This window comes from Leucoraja erinacea, chromosome 29, assembly GCF_028641065.1.
Source record: "Leucoraja erinacea ecotype New England chromosome 29, Leri_hhj_1, whole genome shotgun sequence".
NCBI lineage: Eukaryota > Metazoa > Chordata > Chondrichthyes > Rajiformes > Rajidae > Leucoraja > Leucoraja erinaceus.
The window spans coordinates 11,770,300-11,791,004 of NC_073405.1; the positions used below are offsets into that span (position 1 = coordinate 11,770,300).

At 42.2% G+C, this 20,705-nt stretch overlaps 1 protein-coding gene across 2 annotated transcripts in view; it reads right to left on the bottom strand.

The window, feature by feature from the left end:
- The window catches only part of fzr1a (fizzy/cell division cycle 20 related 1a), a 31,871-nt gene that overhangs the window by 9,529 nt on the left and 1,637 nt on the right, over window positions 1–20,705 (bottom strand). For both annotated transcript variants that reach the window (XM_055658617.1, XM_055658618.1), the window contains exons 2-8: window positions 14,019–14,129; window positions 11,473–11,598; window positions 10,594–10,657; window positions 8,686–8,813; window positions 6,914–6,996; window positions 4,726–4,909; window positions 2,075–2,140 (exon numbers count right to left, since the gene is read on the bottom strand). In XM_055658617.1, coding sequence (XP_055514592.1) covers window positions 2,075–2,140; window positions 4,726–4,909; window positions 6,914–6,996; window positions 8,686–8,813; window positions 10,594–10,657; window positions 11,473–11,598; window positions 14,019–14,129 — 762 coding nt within the window. The remainder of the gene's footprint in view (window positions 1–2,074; window positions 2,141–4,725; window positions 4,910–6,913; window positions 6,997–8,685; window positions 8,814–10,593; window positions 10,658–11,472; window positions 11,599–14,018; window positions 14,130–20,705) is intronic.

Consider the following 20,705-nt stretch of genomic DNA (forward strand, 5'->3'; position numbering starts at 1 on the left):
ACCAATCTGCTGAACTCACGATTTTTTAAGCCCTCATAATTTTTCTAATATTCCACCGTTCGGAACAAAACTTGGTGCGTTTGGAGCAGAGGAGAACGGTGAGTAACGTAGTGAAAAATCCTAGCGATATAGGGTACTGTTTTAGCGCAAATTTAAAAACAATGCAGACCGGAATTGGTCAAGATGAGCGTTTTAGTAGAGACTAGACCAAGTGCAGACCCTTTGGGTCTGCTCCCCCAATGGTGTGATCCCCCAACCCAATATTCCACCATGCACCCGTCTCCTCCAATGGAACTGAAGCCGTTCTCAAAAGTAAGATTCCAGCACTGCCCTGCCTCTTTAAAAAAAATCCCTGCCTGCTGCAGCAGTGAAAAGTTCAGTGTTCCTGTCTTGCAACATTGTTTCGAAGTGTGTTGGAAGCTGAGGAAGGAGCAGCCGTCAACGAATCGAAAGGCAGGAAGGGATCCATACTGCAGGCGGACTGATTTGAGTTTTATATATATATACTAGACCAAGTGCAGACCCGTTGGGTCTGCTCCCCCAATGGTGTGATCCCCCAACCCAATATTCCGCCATGCACCCGTCTCCTCCATTGGAACTGAGCCCGTTCCCAAATGTAAGATTGCAGCCCTCCCCTGCCTGCTGCAGCAGTGAAAAGGTCAGTGTTCCTCTCTTGCAACTTTGTTTATTTTTGAAATACTTGGGGGTGGGTGGGGGGGGAAGAAGGATTTGATTAAAAACACGTACTTCAACACGACGAAATGAAATGAGGAGCGGATACTTAGAAAGAAAAGCGAAATCTCTACCGAAATGGAAAATATCTCGGAGATTGAGCGTCTGGATTGGGCGTGGCAATGAATCAAAGGAAGAAATGCAGCCGGACGGCAGCCGGACTGATTTGAGTTTTATATATATAATAGAAGATAGATAGATAGATAGATAGAACATTACTGAGGTAGATTCTCAGTATTTGAGTTCATAAAAAAACAACACAAAATATTTGAAACAGAGACATTCCTCTTTTACCACAAAGAGTAACTCAAGTTAGATCCAGATAATGTACAAATGCCTGAAACAGAGACGTGCTCCCACGATGAACACATGATAAAATAGTTATAGCATTGCAAATCTGGCTCCATAACAAACAACTGCCACAATAAACAGCAACCAATTTAGCACGCAATGCGCAAAGTTTGTTCCAGTTTTTTGTGATCTACTGTGCTGGAACATAAACAATTTAAAATAATCATCCCCCATTATCTTAAATTAGGCTCCTTCCACCAACCTCAACATAAAATAAACCAGTTTAAAGAACAAATATGCAATTTATTTGCGGGCTCTCACAAAATGAGGGGACTCCTGCAAAGTTAGTTTCTTCAATATTTACAAAGTATAGTCACTATTGCAAAGGAGGTAAATATGGTGGTTAATTCATGTATATGATGTCATAAACCAAATTTTCAAGTGTTTTAGTTATATAAATAAGTTGACTTGACATGAATCCCCCTCCCTCCAGCCTCACGTTACAGAGGGCTTGAGTGTGTTTGTTATCTTAGAAGCAGCCCGCAATATGATTTTCTGTAAGGCAGAATCCGCGCTTGCAGAAGAAAATTGAGTTGGTAAAAGAAAGTAAATTGTTCTCATTTTTTCTTGTTCATATGAATTCCACGAGAGATAATTTTATTCCGTACCTCAAATATGTGGTTTGCGAATTCTGTAAGGGCGAATGACCATTACCCACAGTGCTTAACCAAATTGCCATTGTTGAAATGAAATGCTCTCCTCAGTTTGTGTGGTCCCAACATGGATGTTGAACTTTGGAAAATTTTAATTCACATTAAATGATATTACTAAGGCTGACATTTTATTCCTTATATTATATTTTCTTTATGTATACCAGATATACATACCACAACTAAAGTGCACAACTAAAGTTTTAATACGCATGGAGCAATATAATATGTTTTCACATATTAACAAGTGACAAGGAAGAAAATAGAAGTTCGATGAAAGGTCACTTTAAATAAAACCTGTAGTTAGTGATATTTTTAAAATCAAAAGGAGAAAGACTTACTCTCTCTGACCAGCCAACCGATGTCACAGAATCTCCATCTATAGAAAGGTCACACAGTCTGGTCACCTACAATGCAAAAAATCAGTCTATAATTAAACAAACATTTTTGTTTTTAAAAAGAAATGCACTCTAGGCATCAGCATTTTCTGAAACTTGCATTAAAAACCAAAAATGAAAAGAATTATTTTTTCTAAAAATTGAACTTACTTTATTATAGTGAACTTTCTAATGCTCGTACAAGTGCAGTTTCCCCGGGTGCAGGGATGTGCAGTTAACTGTGTGGATGGAATCATTTTCATGCAACTTTTTAGCAATTGAGTTTAATTTGCACCCCAAATTATGTGATGCTTTGTTTTACGTCCAATTAGGTTTATACATTCTAATATGTATCATATTGCATTCTAGTTTAGTTTATTAAGCATTTTGTTGCATGCTATCCAGTGAGCGGAAAGACTATGCATGATTATAATCGAGCCGTTCGCTGTGTAGATACAGGATAAAGGGAATATAAAGTGCAAGATAACATCCAGTAAAGTCTCCAATGAGGTACATGGTAGCTCAAGACTGCCCTCTAGTTGTTGAAAGGATGGTTCAGTTGCCTGATGAAAACCGGGAAGAAAATGTCCCCAGAATCTGAAGGTATGCGTTTTCACACTACTGTACCTCTTGCCTGATGGGAGAGGGAGTGACTGGGGTGTGACGCGACCTTGATTATGCTGGTGGTGTCAATGGAAGGGAGGTTGGTTTATGTGTGGCCTGGTCCACAAATCTCTGCAGTGAGAGTTGCCGGGGACATGCCAAACTTCCTAACCTTCTAGGGAAGTAGAAGTGTTGGTGTGGTTTCTTGGACAATGCTTGTAATTGATGGTCCAGGACAGTTTGCTGGTGATATTTACTCATGGGAACCTGAAGCATTCAACCATCTTTACTTCGCCGCCGTGCATACCAGGTACCAGGGTATGTGTACCTCTTCGCTTCCTGAAACGACCACCCTCCTCTGTCTTGCTGACATTGAGAAAAAGGTTGTCTTCACACCAGGTTGAGGTTTTCAATCTTGTTGTATGATTGCTAATTGTGACCTGGTGTTATTATGACAACTGGAGCATGCATTTATTATTATTTTCAAGGTTCGGAATAATTAGATGTCATTGTTTTAATTAATGATAATGAAGATGGTAGCAACTAACCAGGTCATTATCATTAACATTGTTCCAAGAAAAGTCCTATGTTGCATTTTTGTTTTATTCCTGTCATGAAATATTTGAGTCAAGCACATTGAATTGTTTGGCTGAGCAGGGCTACATCACATTAATTCCATCCTTACTTTTCCATTGTTGTCCGAGTACCCCCCTGGTAATACTCTCTTCTACCCATTCATTACTTTCTGTCAGATCCTCCAATAATCTATTTTTAATTCATTCCTCTTACTCTAAATTAGAACACATTTGTACTCCCTGGCTTTTGACCATGGCTGAGGCTTTGCTTCTGTTTGTGGTGTTTTTGATGTTTCTTTATTTTACATGTCTTTTCCTACTATTTCTTTTGATTGTTATTTTTGGTGTGTATTAACTTTTTTGTCAATGATTAGTGATGTACAACACTTTGTTGCAGCTATGTTTGTTTTTAAAGAGCTCTATAAATAAAATTATTATTATTATTATTATTATTACTCTGTTAAAGGATTGAGCAACAATAGCAAGTATATTCATTTGACATTAAAACCATATTTAATAATACTCTATATTCATTATTATTTTAGAAAATTATTGTATAAGAGTCCAGATGTTCCCTAGGATTTAAAATACACAATAGACTTCAATGTAGCTGCAAGACAAAATGACTGCAGCCAATTCCAGTATCTGCATCTCAAAGCCCTAGTACCTTGTTCTTTGTTTTTTTCTTCACCATCCTTGTACATCTTCCTCCAGTGACTGCTCTGCTATGGTTAATTAGAATATTTCTTATGTTCTCACTTAGGTGTCACCTGGACAGTACAGTGGGGCAACAGATAGTCCTGCTGCCTCTCAAATGCTGTTTTTTCCCCCCCACATCTCAAAGACATGCTGGTTTGGAGGTCAAACGACCACTATAAATTAGCTTGTGTAGGTTGATGGTAGGTGAATTAGGCTGGAGCTGGAGGAGAATAGGTTATAGTGAAGAATGAAGGAGAATATGATTGGTCCGAGAGCCCGCACAGTCTCGGTGCCAATTGGTCTATTGTTCTAGCATAAGGAAATGAAATATGGGAAGACGACAGGAATATGAGGTGGAGGGAGAGAAATAGATAAGCCATGAATCAAAGGCCAAATTCCGTTATCTCTTATGGACTAAGGGAATATGAGATTTTTGATCACCACCCTATCAAACGTCATGTTTTCGGACCCTATCTTGCTCTGCACCCACCTTATCAGACATTCCAATTAGTCTACCCCTCTCTCTGCAACTTTGAAAACTTGTTCAGTTCTGAGAAAATGTCACTGAAATGTTAAATGTTTCTCTTCCCACATTGACTACCTGACTTGCTGAACTTGCCCAGCATTCTAAACTAAATCACATAATACCCAACTGTGAGGGTACAATACGCTGCAGTGAGAGTTGCAGAGGAACACTGAAACAGGAACAAGGAGATAGTAGGGAAGCTAGAGGCTCACCTGGCTCGTACAGGCACTCCAAAGGTACACGCAGGTGCCCAGACCAACACTCAATACATTTAGAGAAGACCAGTCGACAAGATTTAAGTAAAAGTCATCCTGCAATTCTGGTGCATCAAGAACTTTAAATGGAATCTTTGAGATTTTTCTAGTAGGTTTCCTTGGCGATCGCAACAATTTTTGGCTGTTTCAGAAAGAAATGTGAAAATTAAATGTTTATAGGAATGTTATTTTTGTTAAATCTTGTAATGGTTCAAATCTTTAAGTGGCTAAAGTGCTATCAGGGTTACATTCAACTCATTTTATGAAAGAGCATAATGTGCCACAGGTTACTAATATTATTTTGTGTTCATTTCATAGATGATAATCAAAAACCACTGAAATTGACCTCTGTCAGAAGAGATATTAAAGTAATTTCAAGTTTTGCTAATTTTAACCTGATATATGCTTCTGATGAAAAATAACTTTAGAAGGCAATTCCTCAATTTTGTTACAAAAATATCTGACTTGGATTTTAAAAACATGTTATCTCCATTGAGGGATCTCGTAGCTGAACATGATGACCATATATCCCAGAGTAAGTTGGGCCAATTTTTTCCTATTAGTCTGGCTCATAGTAACATGCACATCTCAATTGCATCAATGGCCAAACTCTTCTACAGTGCCCTCCATAATGTTTGGGACAAAGGCCAATCATTCATTTGCTTGCCTCTGTACGCCACAATTTGAGATTTGTAATGTAATGCATACAAGGAATTTGCCTTGGTGCTTTGTTCGCAAGGATAACACGATATACAGTAGACAATTAAAAATAAAATATAATTTAAACATGTGAAGAATAAAATAAAATACCGGAGCGAAAGGAGGTTGCAGACTTTTGGCTGTCGAGTTGAGCCACCGCTCATGGGGAAAAAGCTGTTTTTATGTCTGGTTGTGGCGGCTTTGACAGTGGAGTCGCCTCCGAGGGAAGTACTTCAAAGAGTTTGTGGCAAGCGTGAGAGGGGTCAGAGGTGACCAATGGGGGGGAAGGTTGCTGCCAACAACCTGATCGAACGATCCACTGCAGCCTCCTGATGTCATGTTTGGTGGCTGTGCCAAAACAGACCATGATGAAGAAGGTGAGGACAGACTCTATGATGGCAGTATAAAACTGGACCATCATTGCCTGTGGCAGATTGTGTTTTCTCAGCTGCCGCAGAAAGTACATCCGCTGTTGGGCCTTTTTGACTGTGGAGTCGATGGTGGCCTACCATTTAAGGTCCCTGAAGATGACGGTTCCAAGGAACTTAAATGACTCCACAGATGTGACTTGGTGTTGTTGATGGTGAGTGGGGGGAAGGGGAACTCTCCTAAAGTTAACAATCAATTCCACTGTCTTAAGAGCATTGAGCTCCAGGTTGTTATGATTGCACCAGGACGCCAGCTGTGTCACTTCCTGTCTGTAGGCAGATTCTTCCCCACCCTGAATCAGCCAAGTCAGGGTTGTGTCGTCCGTAAACTTGAGAAACTTGACAGAGGTGTCTGTGGAGGTGCAGTCATTGGTGTAGAGAGAGTAAAGGAGAGGGGAGAGTACACAGCCTTGCGGTGCTCCTATGCTGAGGGTCAGCGGATCTAAGATGTACTTTCCCAGCCTCACATGCTGCTTCCTGTCTGTCAGGAAGTTGGTGATCCACTGACAGAGGGCTCCAGGCACAATCAACTGGGAGAGTTTGGAGTGTAGTAGCTCTGGAACAATGGTTTTGAATGCACAGCTAAAATCCTTGCATAGGTCCCCTAGCGGTCTAGGTGCTGGAGGATGAAGTGCAGGCCTAGGTTGATGTTGATATGCAAGGGCATATCGATATTAAGGAGGGAGTGTGCATGCGCTTGGGGAGGGGGTGGAGAGGGAGGATCCAACCATGTAATCAATCCTAGGGTACAAAATGAGCAGAGATTGCTTGGAGCTTGACAGAGATCTTTTTACCCACAGGCAACTTGCCAAAAGACTGGAGAATAGTCATTGTCTTTCTTTTGTTTAAGAAGAGCAACAGGGACAAACCAGGAAATCAAGTGTCTAAACAGAAAAATGAAGGATTTTTCCAACTTTTCTTAACAGCACTTAAAATGTACAGATCATTTCAACATAAAAGTTGTTCAAATACAGAAGTTCTGCAATGTCAGAGTTCTCATTGTGAAGTAACAAGGTTACCTTTTATTGCTAACTGGAGATAAGGAATAAGGAGATATATCATTTCCATCATCAGGATTTGCACGCTTTGTGCTAAGAGAGTACTAGAAAATAAAACAATTGCAATATAATTCTCATTAAAGACAATAAAATAATGTAATTTGAATTATGCATTGAATCACACTAGTTTTGAAAAATAATTCCCAATGGAGCACACAATAGATTTCTTTGCAAGGTGCGATGTATAATCAATGATAAATGAAAAGGTCTACAGAACTTTAGATCTGATTGTTATAATCAAGTATTCCCTGGCTGGAATAATGGAACCATATTAATTTCACTTTCTAAGCTTCTTATCAAGGATCAGCACTTAAATGGGAAAAAGACCAGAGGGGCTTTGGGTGTCCAGGGATAACATCAGGATAGGATGTAAATCCTTGTCCTACAAATATATTTGTGCTGATAGCAGTCAACATTCACTCCTTTCCTGGGGCCAAAATGCAAGATTAGATTATATCCAAATATTAATTCATCTGTAACAAAAAACATAGTAGAGGAATTCAGTGGGTCAGACAGTATTTGGGGAGGGAATTAACAGAATGTTTTGGGTTGGGATGCTTCTTGAGACTCATTGGCAGGACACTGACCTGAAACGTCATCTAGCATTTTGTTTTTTGGCTGCAGATTTCAGCATCTGCAGTTTCTGATACGTGTTATCAATTCCTCTGTAATTTGAGGTCATGGTCAGGTTTCAGCAAGTTCAAGTTCAAGTGAGTTTATTGTCATGTGTCCCTGTATAGGACAATGAAATTCTTGCTTTGCTTAAGCACACAGAAAATAGTAGGCATTTACTACAAAACAGATAAATGTGTCCATATACCATGATATAAATATATACACACGTGAATAAATAAACTGGTAAAGTGCAAATAACAGAAAGTGGTTATTAATAATCAGAATTTTGTCCGAGCCAGGTTTAATAGCCTGATGGCTGTGGGGAAGTAGCTATTCCTGAACCTGGTTGTTTTATGCTAAATTAATGCTAAATTTGGGCTGAACAGGCAAAGTATTATTAAAACCTGGCTTGCACCTTCAAATTGAGCAAATACATTTCATTATCGATGAGACTAAACATAGGCTTGGCGATCGCTTCACCAAATACCTCCGCTCGGTTCACAATAACCAACCCGATCTCCCGGTGGCTCAGCACTTCAACTACCCCTCCCATTCTGAATCTGACCTTTCTGGCCTGGGCCTCCTCCATGGCCAGATTGAGGACCACCTTAAATTGGAGGAGCAGCACCTCATATTTCACTTGGGCAGTTTGCACCCCAGCGGTATGAACATTGACTTCTCTAATTTCAGATAATCTCTACTTTCTCCTCCCCATTCTCAGCTCTCCCTCAGCCCACTGGCTCCTCCTCTTCCTTTCTTCTTCCCACCCCCCCCCCCCCCCACCCTCACATCAGTCTGAAGAAGGGTTTTGACCCGAAACGTTGGCTATTTCCTTCGCTCCATAGATGCTGCCTCACCCGCTGAGTTTCACCAACATTTTTGTCTATCATCATTTCTTCATGTACATTGTCAATCATTTTTCTCCCACTCACTGTAAAAGTGCTGTCATTACAGCTGTTGCCTTTGTCTGTGAAAAATACCATATCTGTCTTAACTCGCACTCAGTCCCTTTTCCACCTACCACCAGTCTCTCCTTTTGTGGCAATGAATACGTTAAAGATATGATTGAGAACGTGAACAGGTTATATTGCTATGTTTTATGGGTATGCAGATCATACCTTAAATAAACTTTTCTTTTCAGGGGTTGAAGGCTGTAGCCTTCTATCTTCAGTCTGAGGGTCCTGAACCTTTTCAATCCCTGCTCCAAGCAGCTCATTTCTCAGCAATGCAGAGTAAGCAAGCCCATCTGTAAACAAAATATGTTCAGCAGAAATTATAAATTTAAAGAAAGCTCAAAATGAAGGCCGAGTTGTTACTAGTTTGCTGAAATGTTTATCAATTCACACAAAAAACAGCAACCCTGCAGCATTTAAGGATAAAGAAACCTATCTGTATGTAAGAGAGAACTGCAGATGCTGTCTTAAATCGAAGGTAGACACAAAATGCTGGAGTAACTCAGCGGGTGAGGCAGCATCTCAGGAGAGAAGGAATGGGTGATATTTTGGGTTTCAGGTGCAGGATTTCTTCAGTCTGAAGAAGGATCTCGACCCAAAACGATGCCCATTCTCTCCTGAGATGTTGCCTCACTCGCTGAGTTACTCCAGCATTTTGTGTCTACCTTCAAAGAAAACGATCTATTTATAAGTTACAAGTGGGTTTCTATAGACGGGTAGCTCTGTAGTTGTACAATATTTATGGCTTGGGTGCTAAAAAGTGAAACACAATTTCTAATTATTGGAACAATCATCGGAAGCAGTCTGCTGTTGTCAGATTATTCTGGTGCCTACTAACGGGAGGCTCATGGTTCATGAACGCAACAACGTAAAAAATAGAAACGGGGAAGCCATCTGCCTCCTTCTCTGCTGTACAATATGGCTGATCGGGGCTGATCTTTTACCTTTGTATAATTTTTCCATACCAATCCCATAACCCTCAATATCCAAAAATCTATCAACCATGCTCTTGACTACAGATACACCTATCTAATGTATTGAATTTACTACCTTATGGGTGAAGAAATATTTCTTCTCATTCCCGACCTGAATGTCTGATCCCATATCATAGAAACATAGAAATTAGGTGCAGGAGTAGGCCATTCGGCCCTTCGAGCCTGCACCGCCATTCAATATGATCATGGCTGATCATCCAACTCAGTATCCCGTACCTGCCTTCTCTCCATACCCTCTGATCCCCTTAGCCACAAGGGCCACATCTAACTCCCTCTTAAATATAGCCAATGAACTGGCCTCAACTACCCTCTGTGGCAGAGAGTTCCAGAGATTCACCACTCTCTGTGTGAAAAAAGTTCTTCTCATCTCGGTTTTAAAGGATTTCCCCCTTATCCTTAAGCTGTGACCCCTTGTCCTGGACTTCCCTAACATCGGGAACAATCTTCCTGCATCTAGCCTGTCCAACCCCTTAAGAATTTTGTAAGTTTCTATAAGATCCCCTCTCAATCTCCTAAATTCTAGAGAGTATAAACCAAGTCTATCCAGTCTTTCTTCATAAGACAGTCCTGATATCAAGACCATCAGACCTTAATTAGATATTACGTCTACGTCTAATCATTCTCCTTCCCACCCCACTGAAATGAATGAGTCATTGCGTCTGCAACTGGCCCAATCTGGCTCAGGATCAATTGATAAGATTGCTCAACATAACCATTGAGAAAATGCAGGCAGTTTGCATTCCTGTGCTGGAGTAGGACAACTGGAAACACAGTTATGATCAGCTGATAGAATGTTCAGGGTTTCCACGTCTGATTGAGCATTGGTAAGAAACAGACAAACACACATTTCCACGCGTATTGGGCCTTTCTGGGTATATATTATGCTTTGATCTAATGTGCTAAGAATTATATTCTCTCTTGATAAAAATTAATTCTCCTGTACTCTACAAATCATATTTTATTAAGCCTATACACAACTTGAAAACACCTGCTCCAAATAGGAAAACATGACAAAAAGTTGGTTTACTGAATATTGGGAATGAGAAAGATTAAAAACAACAAAAAATAACTACTAGACCTTTGCCAGTATCAGAGGTTACATCTTTAGCTTTTCTGTTTTGGCTGGGTGACTTTTCATTTTCCTAAAACAGAAACGAATCAGAATATATTTTCAGTTATATGTATTCAGTGCTCACTTTTACACCTTGCCGACCTTTAAATGGTCCACAAATGTATATATGAATAGGTGACATTTAATGTATATTTGCAGATCTGGTCTGGTTTTGTAATTCAATACAATCCAAAAATGTTTTGTTGATGGGTCGGACAGAATGACCAAAATAGTTTTTACTACTCTAAAACCACACGTGCTTTTGTGGTCAATTACTTTCACTGTCCATTAAAAGAACACAGAGAAAGGTATGCTTTTTTTTTCTAGGATATTTTTCAAACCAAAAATGAGATACATAGCACTAAAGAAATTGATAGCACCTTTGTAAAAAAAAAATTTATCCACGGATCCAGTAATTCTTAGCCCTTGCAAAATGCAAAAACTGAGTCAATGCCAATAGCATTTTCATTTGGCTCAGGGAGGAGGAATTTCGATCAGGAGTAAATTCCCGGCTATTAAAAAAAAAAAGCATTTTAAAATCTTTCATTTAACTGTTAGAATCAATTCCATTGAGATGACTGGATTTTACTTATTTAAAAATGTTACATAACCAAACAGCCAACTAAAAATATTCATAAAGAGCAAAATGGAAAATCAGGTAAAAGTAACTTCAGAATTTGCACATAATCAACAAAGAAAAAGACCTGTATTACATTATATAAAAGACTTCACAGCCAATAAAGACGAGAACAACAAAAACTACGATCATAGTTACGATAGCTCTTAAGGCAGGTACGTTTACCCCCAAAATGTCCGCTAATCCAAATAATTTTGAAAATAACATACATTTATTCTGTGGAAGTTTATACTCCAGTTAGCTGCTGCTCTTGATGGAATAAATCGGTCCCCACTTTTACTTGGTGATGATACTGGTGAATTGGATGGTGTTAATGTTCTCCTAACTTCTGATATCTGCACAAGATTAACAAAGGACGAATGACATAGTTCAAATTAAATTGCGACAACATTATTTTTAAGATAAAGACCGCAGAATTATGAGATTTAATAAGAGTTTCAAATCAGTTTATCATATACTGTTGATCAAGGTGCAATGAAATGCCTTGTTCACATGAAGCTCAGAGTAAATACTGTACATAAGGTAATGATAAATACAGTAATAAATACTATAACAAGCAGAAAACAGCAGAATGGTGCAAGATTGTAGTGCAAGTCTAAGTAGTGCAAAATAATATTCAACGGTATCAAAGGTATTTTATTGGTCACATTCACATACACCGAGGTGTAATGAAGTGAAATGCTTTTTGCCATTTTGCAGCACACAAAGAAAGAATACAGACATAACACCAATGAGAGTCTTAAACACAAAGAACATCCCCCCACAATGGCTCCCACCATGAGGGGAGGCACAAAGTCCAGTCCCCAACCCCAGTTCACCCATAGTCGGGCCTATTGAGGCCTCCACAGTTGCCTCTACGGAGGCCCGATGTTCCTGGCCGTTCTCGCTGGGTGGTGGTGCTCCGGCGTTGGGAGAGTCCTCACAGCGGCATGGGAACCCTGGAACGGCCGCCTCCGTACTGGAGGCCGCGGCTTCCGAAGCCGACAAGGCCGCGCCGGTTGGAGCTACACAACCTGCGATCTCGTCGCAAGATCCCAGGCTCCCGGTGTAAAGTTTGGCGCCGCCGCCCGCAGCTGGTCGCTTCCACAGTCCCGCAGCTCCGCCATGTTTTACCCGACGGTCTCAGCTCACCAGAGCTCCAGCGTGGCGACCCAGGCAAGGCATTGCCCGCTCCACGATAGCACTCCAGCGCTGTGCTGCCGCCGAAGCCGAGGTTCTGGGCGGTCCGTGACAGGAAACGCCGCTCCAGGCCCGCTGGTAGGCTGCGAGGACGGGTCGAAGCTGCAGCCCGGAGAAAAGCTGCCTCTCCGACCAGGAAGGTACCCTAAAAGGCAGTTTCCCCCTCCCCACACAAAAGTAATTAAAGTACAATATCAGATTAGCCAAATTCGCCAGAGTTGAGAGAACATGTATTCTGCTGTAAACGCATAATTCAATAAAACTAATTGAATATAACACAATGAATAAGGGAACATGATTTGTACAACATGGGGCAAAGTCGTATAACATGATTTCGATCAGAAACTACAGAACCAATTAAATTACTTTGGAAATTGACAAGCAGAAATTGCCTGGGAAAGTGAAACTGACGACCATCTTTACAGCAGGTTCGTTGATGTGGACAGGGTTGTATTCATCCTCTCACTTCCTTGCATCGTCAAACAACTCTTTTGTCTTGGTAACGGTAAAGGCTCTTGTATTTGCACCATTACAGTAGGTTATTGACCCCTCTCAAGTGCTTCATGTTTTTGTTGTAGATCTGGCCGACAATTCTGCATATCATTGATTAACGTAAAAGTTCTAGTCAGTGCTATTCTTGGCTCCACAGTCATAGGTGAACAGGGAATTGATCAAAGGACTGAGTAGACAACCCTAATAGGCACCGGTGTTCCGGGTCAGGTTGGAGGAATGTTATGACCTTTTCTAACCGACCACGAAGTCAGAAAGCCAGTTTAAGATGGCAGCCCCAAAGTCAAGCTGTCTATCAAGTAGGAACCATTAAGAAGTCTTTATGCCAACCATCTGGGAAAACCTCCTTTACATCTCTAGCCTGCTCATTGGCATTTTTAACACATGACAGAAATGTACGTAATACTCCTGAGATCAGAAAAATATGTAATTTTTAATATCAATGCCCTGTTTACAAAGGCAAACTTTCCATGCTTTCTTAAAAACGACTCATCTGTTGTTTATGCTTCAAGTTACCTAGCACCATGCTGGGGCTAGAAGTTTAAATGTCACTACCTTTCAATGTAATTTGTTGAAATTGTATCACTTTATTTTCCTGCATTAAATTGCATTTACATTGGCTGCCATTTTCCTAATTACATCCTCATGAAGTTCACTACTCAGTATTTTCAAAATGTGGCAAAGCAGTTTCCACACACACGGGGGGGGGGGGGGGGTGGGGGGGGGGGGGGGGGGGAGGGGGAGTGTGGGGGGGGGGGGGGGGGGGGGTGTGTGGGGGGGGGGGTGGAGTGGGGGGGGTGTGTGGGGGGGAAGAGTGTGAGGGGGAGAGAGTGTGAAGGGGGAGGGGGGATGTGGGTTGGGGGGGGGGGGGGGGGGGGGGGGGGGGGGGGGGGGGGGGGGGGGGGTGTGTGTGGGGAGGAGTGTATATGGTGCAACCGCATAATTTAATGACAACATGGCAAAATTACTGCCTTAAGTTAACAATACCACCAGTTTAAGATAAAACACCCATAAATACTAAAAAAAAGTGAATATGAAACAAATATATATTAAAAATTGTACTTACACAAGGTACTGTATTTTCATTCTGTACATTAATTTGTCTTAGAAGGCGCCTTTCATAGTCTTGATCCATACTGAGGGAGGTCAATTTAAAGCTTTTACCAAGATATGAAATCTGAAATCAGGAAATAAGCATTATTTGAAACACCCAAAATAAACATTTGGATCTATTGTGGACCTTTGTACCAACAGTGGCCGTGACAGGAATAACAATCAATTCACTAATTGATGTTCAGATAAATTAATTGGATATTTTTTGAGAAAAGATCCTCATGGAATAGTGTTTTTTTCTCTCATTTAAAGCTGCCAGATCTACACACATATTTTCACTCTTAATTCACTTTTCCAACATCTACAATTCAGCGATTAATGCTTTGACTCCTGAAATATGGAAAGAAATTACTTAGTTTCAGAGATGCAACGTGGAAAGAAGCCACCGAATCCACGCGGACCCGCAATCACCCATACACTTGTTCTATCCTACAAACTAAGGATAACCTACAGCAGCCAATTAACCCTCAAACCTTCAAATCGCTGGAATGAGGGAGGAACCAGAGCATCTGACGATTTCGAACCAAGAGGGAAATAAAATCTCAGTTTCTACCCAAGAGTCCACTCTTGTCATTCAAAGACCATAATTCTTCAATTTATTTTCTACTCAAAATTCATTTTCACAGTGTTGGTATATATTAATATAGTGTTGCGTTACAGAGGGCACCAAAGTGTTTCTATTACTTCCAGAATTATCACTTAAAGACCATTTGGTAGTCTGAAACCCATCTTCGCCTTCCTCTCTCTTATCTGTCTCGCCAGCTGATACTCCCCACCATAGAAAACACACCGCAGAAATACACCACTGCATTATTTTTTTCAATATACTGCCTTATCCATTGATCCCTAGAGATGTGTGTGTGTGCGCACATTATTATAACATTAAGGTGCAGATGCTTATATAAGACCAATGAACTGATTGTGGACTTTGGAAGAGGGAGGATGAGGACCCACAATGTTGTTTATATCATGACGATGGCGGAGAGTAAAAAACTTCAAATACATATTTCTGAAAATCTTTCCCGGACCCAACACACTGATGTCATTATAAAGAAAGCACATCAACGCTTCTACTTCCTGAGAAGATTACTCAGATTTGGTATATCAGAGAGGATTCTCTTGATCTTCTACAGGTGTATAGTAGAAAGCATATTGACTGTCGCATCATGGCCTCGTTCAGCAACTTGAACGCACAGGAATGAAGACTGCAAAATGGTGTGAACACTGCCCAGTCCATCACCGGCTCTGACATCCCACCATTGAAGGGATTTACCGGAGTCACTGCCTCAAAAAGGCAGCTATCATAATCAGACACCCACATGACTGTGCGTGTGCGTGAGAGATTTCGCCTTTGATTCACATCTCCTCGAAAACCCAACGCCAAAACGGTGAGATTTTTACATATTCCGGCAGAGATTCGCCTCATGATTTAAAAAATCTCCTCATCTGTGAATTTGGTTAATTATTTCCCGGGTTTCTCACTAAAATTGTTCACAGATCGGACTTTAAAAAAAAAAATCAAATCTAACCGCTGGCCAGCTGATAACGTCACAATGCCTTTGCTCGTGGCCCAGCTCCACCCCGCCCCCGGCTCTGGATTAAAACAGCTGCTGTCAATGTGCAGGCGCACTGTTTTCCACGAGTTACGTGACCCCCTCCCCCCCTTCAAAAGGCACAGAAAGAACGAGCAAGTTCTGCAGATCTCGAGGTCACCGGCGCTCAAGAGCTTCCCGGCTTGCTTTTGAAGAACTTTCTCCTCGCAGCCTGCACAGCGAGTGAAGTCATGCCCCTCCCCCGCCCTCCCACTGGTACCCGCTCCAGGTTTCCAGAGTCGGGCCACCTCTCCCCCACATCCTCCCCCTCCTCTCTACTCTGCCCCTCCTACTCTCTCTCCCCCCCCCCACCCTCCCCCCCCCTCTTCTCTCCCTCCCCCTCTCCTATCCCCCCCCCTTCTCTCCCCCTGCCCCTCCCTTCCCCCACCTCTGCCTTCCCCCATCATCTCTCTCCGTTTCCCCCCCACCTCCCTTTCCACCATCTCGCTCCCCATCCCTTACCCCCCCCCCCTCTCACCCTCCTCTCCCCCTCCTCCACTCACCCCCCCTGTGTGTGTGGGGAGTGGTTAGTGTGTGACGCCGCAGCCCCCCACGCAACCGCGCTTCGAGGGGACGGGACCCAATGGGTCCCCTTTGGACTAGTAACTTATAAAACGTTGATCTGATCTTTCGTTAGTTTGCTTGCGATTCACATCTCCTCGAAAACCTGAAGCGGCAACGGTGACATTTTTACATATTCCAGTAGAGATTTACCTCATGACGTCAAAAATCCCCTCATCTGAAAATTTGGTTAATTTTTTTTTAGTTATTTCTTCAAATTCTTCACCAATTTGAAGCTAAAGCTAACTGAAGCTGAAGCTAACCGGCTGATGACATCTACTCCTCGAGCTGCGCCGATTTTTCAAGGCGCAGCCTGCAAAAGCCACTCTTTACCAAGAGCTGAGAGTTGTGTGCCCCCCCAAAAACTCCGCACTCCGACGGCCAACCCGAGAGATGCCGACGAGCATCCGAGTGCGGCCAGCCATAGTGTCCCGCCCACAGCCATCCCCCCAGGCTCTGGATTGACACTACGAGAGACCGAGAAATGCTGAGCACCCGAAAACTGCCGGCCATAGGTCCCGCCCCGCCCAAAGCCCTCCAGGGTTGAGTTACGTGCCCCCCCTCCTCTCTCCCCATCTCAACCCCCATCTATTTTATCCCCTCCCCTCCTCTTCCCCCCCCCCTCCTTCCCCCTCTCCCCCCTGTTGTGCTGCTGCAATTAAGAATTTCATTGGTCTATATGGAACATATGACGAGAAAACACTCTTGACTTGACTAATGACCCAGGTGTTAAATGACTTATTGAATCCATATCAGCCAAGAGATATCCAGCCACTATCAATTGCTCGTTCATGGTCCACAGCCCTGCAGATTATAGCACAAAGTGGTCAAAGATAATTTAAATACAACACTTTCTTTCCACTAGCCCCAGTACACCCATCTAATGCCCTTTATTGTTTTACTGATTATATTGTGATGAACATTTGACAATTAATGACCTCTCTACTAATGGAAGAAATCCATCAGCCACACTATCTTGGTCCTTCAGTTTATACACCTCATTTAAATCTTCCTTTGGATACTGTTTTAAAGGCATAAATGGAAGTTGTTTCTCTGACCCAGTGGGCCATTGTCATTCTCCACAAAGGATGCACGAATAAATCAAAGCTATTTTAAACTCCTCAACAGCTTCCCGATAACGTGTTTGTGCATTCGTGGTCAAGTCTAGGTTGACGCGAGGTTCGACCGCCCGGCGCGGGGAAGCTGATAACCCTCCGATTCAGGAGCTGAACGCCTCGACCTGGAGGGCCCGAACGCCGCCGACTACAGGAGTCAAGATCGTCCCATCAACGGAGGGCTCGAGGTCCCCCACCGAGGAAGAACAAAAGGAAGGCCTTGAACTTTATTTCGCCTTCCATCACAATGAGGAATATGTAGGAGTCACTGTAGTGGATGTTCATGTTAAACTGTGTTTTTGAGTCTGTTGCTTTTAATTGTATGACTGACCTGGCCAATGAAATTCATCGTATGTTGCAAAACATTCTTGGTGAATAAAGTGTGATTCTGATTCTGAAATAGTCATATTCAATTAAAAATGGCAATCTTCTCGAGATAAGGAAACAAAAATAGTGTACAATTCTCACAGAGAAAATGTATTATCAATGCAATCACTCACTGGCAAAGTTCTGCACATAACTGGGAACCGCAGAGGCTGTTCTGGTAAAGAGGTTATAAATCTGTGATTGTTCACTCGACAAACTAAATTATAATTGACACAGCAACTTCTACTTTTGTGGCACAGATTAAGTGTTGCACCTTGGGAACATCAACTGCTAGCAAGGAAGATCAGGTATTGCTGCATGTTGATGTTCAAACTAACAAATTAGTAACTATTTTGCAAAACTTGTGAGAATTACAGCAAGTGATATGTATCAAGAAACATTAAATCTATTAAACAGCAGTAATGGGGGATAACTTAACCCACTCATGAGAGTTTTCTCAGTCATAAGCAAAATGCACTCTATGTTGCTCAGTAAGTATGAATTCGATGGTCCTATGCTGCTGTCAACAAGTATAATAGGTCAAGATTATGTATCCAAGATGGCTGCCGTGAAGAGAGAGTGGAAGCTGGCGCGCTTTGGCTGCCGCTGCTCTCTCTTCACACTGTGTTTTTGATTTTCTGTTTTTGGATTGAATTCTGTTTTTAATTTGTGTCTCTGTGATGTCTTTATTACTTATTTTGATTATATGTTTTTATTCCGATTACTATGTAAGGTGTCCTTGAGATGTCTGAAAGACGCCCATTAAATAAAATTTATTATTATTATTATTAAGATCTAGCTAACGCTGCAAACCAGAGCTGGGACTGCAAATGTCTGTATTTACAGATCACATTTGACCCTGTGTTTGTGGAAATTACCTTTGTTGAGTAAAAAGTGATCAAAACGAATGACATGGATGCAAATGGACAACCCCCCCCCCCCCCCCCTCAAGAATTGCCATGCTTGCAACTCTAAATGCAACTCTAAAGTGCCCATGGAACATGTGGCATATGTTCATACTACTGTAACCAATTTAATATTGCCTACATAAAATAATGAGAAGGCATAGAGAAACAAGAGACTGCCAATGCTGGAATCTTGAGCAAAGTGCTGGAGGAACTCAGCAAGTCAGGCAGCATCTGTGGAAGGAAATGGACAGACAATGTTTTGGGTTGGGACCCTTCCTCATAATGTTGAGTACCCATAAAAGAAAGAAAGGGGAATGGCCAGGATAGCAAGTATTCTTGGCAATACTTCCAGTCTTCTCAACGCACCTATCAGGTTAGCAAATGAAAAACCTGTTTTCTAAGTATGCTCATCCTTTTAAAGCTCTATCCAAAAGTATTTGCCACCAGTTTTATGCTAGCATGCTTTTCTAAAAATATCTTTCCTATTTTATCACCTTTTATGGATAGAGACTGTGGTTGCCCAGAGAGGTTTTAAACGATCATTCTATATGCTAAACTATAGCATTCTGTTCTGTCCAGATGTTACATGACCTGCTGTTTCTAGTATTACCTTCAACACATTAAAAGCATGTGATTTTGTTTTATTTGTACCTTACTTTTAAGGAAAACAAAAATGCAGTAAATGAAAGAACAGATGCACTGAAAACGCTCAGTTCACATAGCACCTGTGGGAAACACTCCTGAGAGTCTTCGAAGTGGAATGTTAATGCTCTTTCTCTTACCACAGGTGCAGCGTTGCTTGATGAGTGTTTCCAGCATATTCTGTTTTTTTATCTCCTGATTTCCAGCACCTGTAGCTTTTTTTCCCTAAAAACTTTCATTTGATGACCATTCCTATATTTTGGCTAACTATTTCTCCCTCAGTTAACATGACAGAATAAACAGATTTCATCTGATGAATGATCAAACTTTGCTACAACTCAATAGTGGAGTTCCCAAAAGGTTTCAATACAGGCATGTATGCACATGAAAGACATTAATCAAAATGATTCTTGAGATCAGTGAAAATCCCTAGCCCACTGACAAGCAATGGCTATGCAGCAACCGAATAGTGCACTGTTATGTTTCATGTGTTAGGTTCAGCATTTTGTGAAGATAAATGCCAGAAGCTATCCAATAGGTGGGAAGACACTTTTAAAACTAGGCCATGCTCTAGCGAGAAACAGGAGTGCCAGGGAATTCAGAGCATGAAGACCACAGGATGTTGCAGTGGCTGCTTCCAGTGCAGAACTCCACCTGGATCAGATGCCCCTTGGCCCTGACACCGATTACCCACAGGCTCCAAACACCCTGACACCGTGCCCACCGGAACCAGGGCTCCATCTGCCACCAGGACAAGCAACCCCTTAGCCTTTATACCCACTTCTCACATGGTAATCACCAGGATAAGACACATATACCCTATTCAGCTCAATCATTGGACGGCACCCCCTTAGTAACAGAAACCCCTGTCACCCGAGGACCCATTGGGATTATACCCATTGATAAACCCTGACACAAAGTGCCCATCACCACCAGGAAACATCTCCACTCCCATACCATCAAGGTACCTACCAAGAGCAGGCAATCCCTTTAGCCATTCACAGAGTAAACACTCAGACCTGTCACACACACCAAGCACTGTACTCCATTGGCACTAGAAACGCATCATCGAGAACCCACTGGCACAGTATGGCCTGATACCATGTGTCCACCAGCACCAAGCACAGCCATGGGACGTACTCCCGAGTAACAGGAAGCCCTGTCACCAAGGACCCATTGGGATTATACACACTAGGATATCAAGTTACCACAAGGATGCCCACCGCACAATCAATCTCTTCCCCCGTCTGAGCTGAGGCGGAGCTGGCGGCCTCCAACCTGCGACCGACCTCGAGGCTCCGGAGGTTGAGCCAGCCAGGACTTACCAACACGAGGCTGGCCATCTCCGAGCTGCGGCGGCGTTCAGGCAGCGGCATGACTCGGCGCTCTAGTGAGGGCGGCCGGCGCGGGGCTGAGACACTCCCGTGAGGGCGGCCCGGTGCGAGGCTGAGACGCT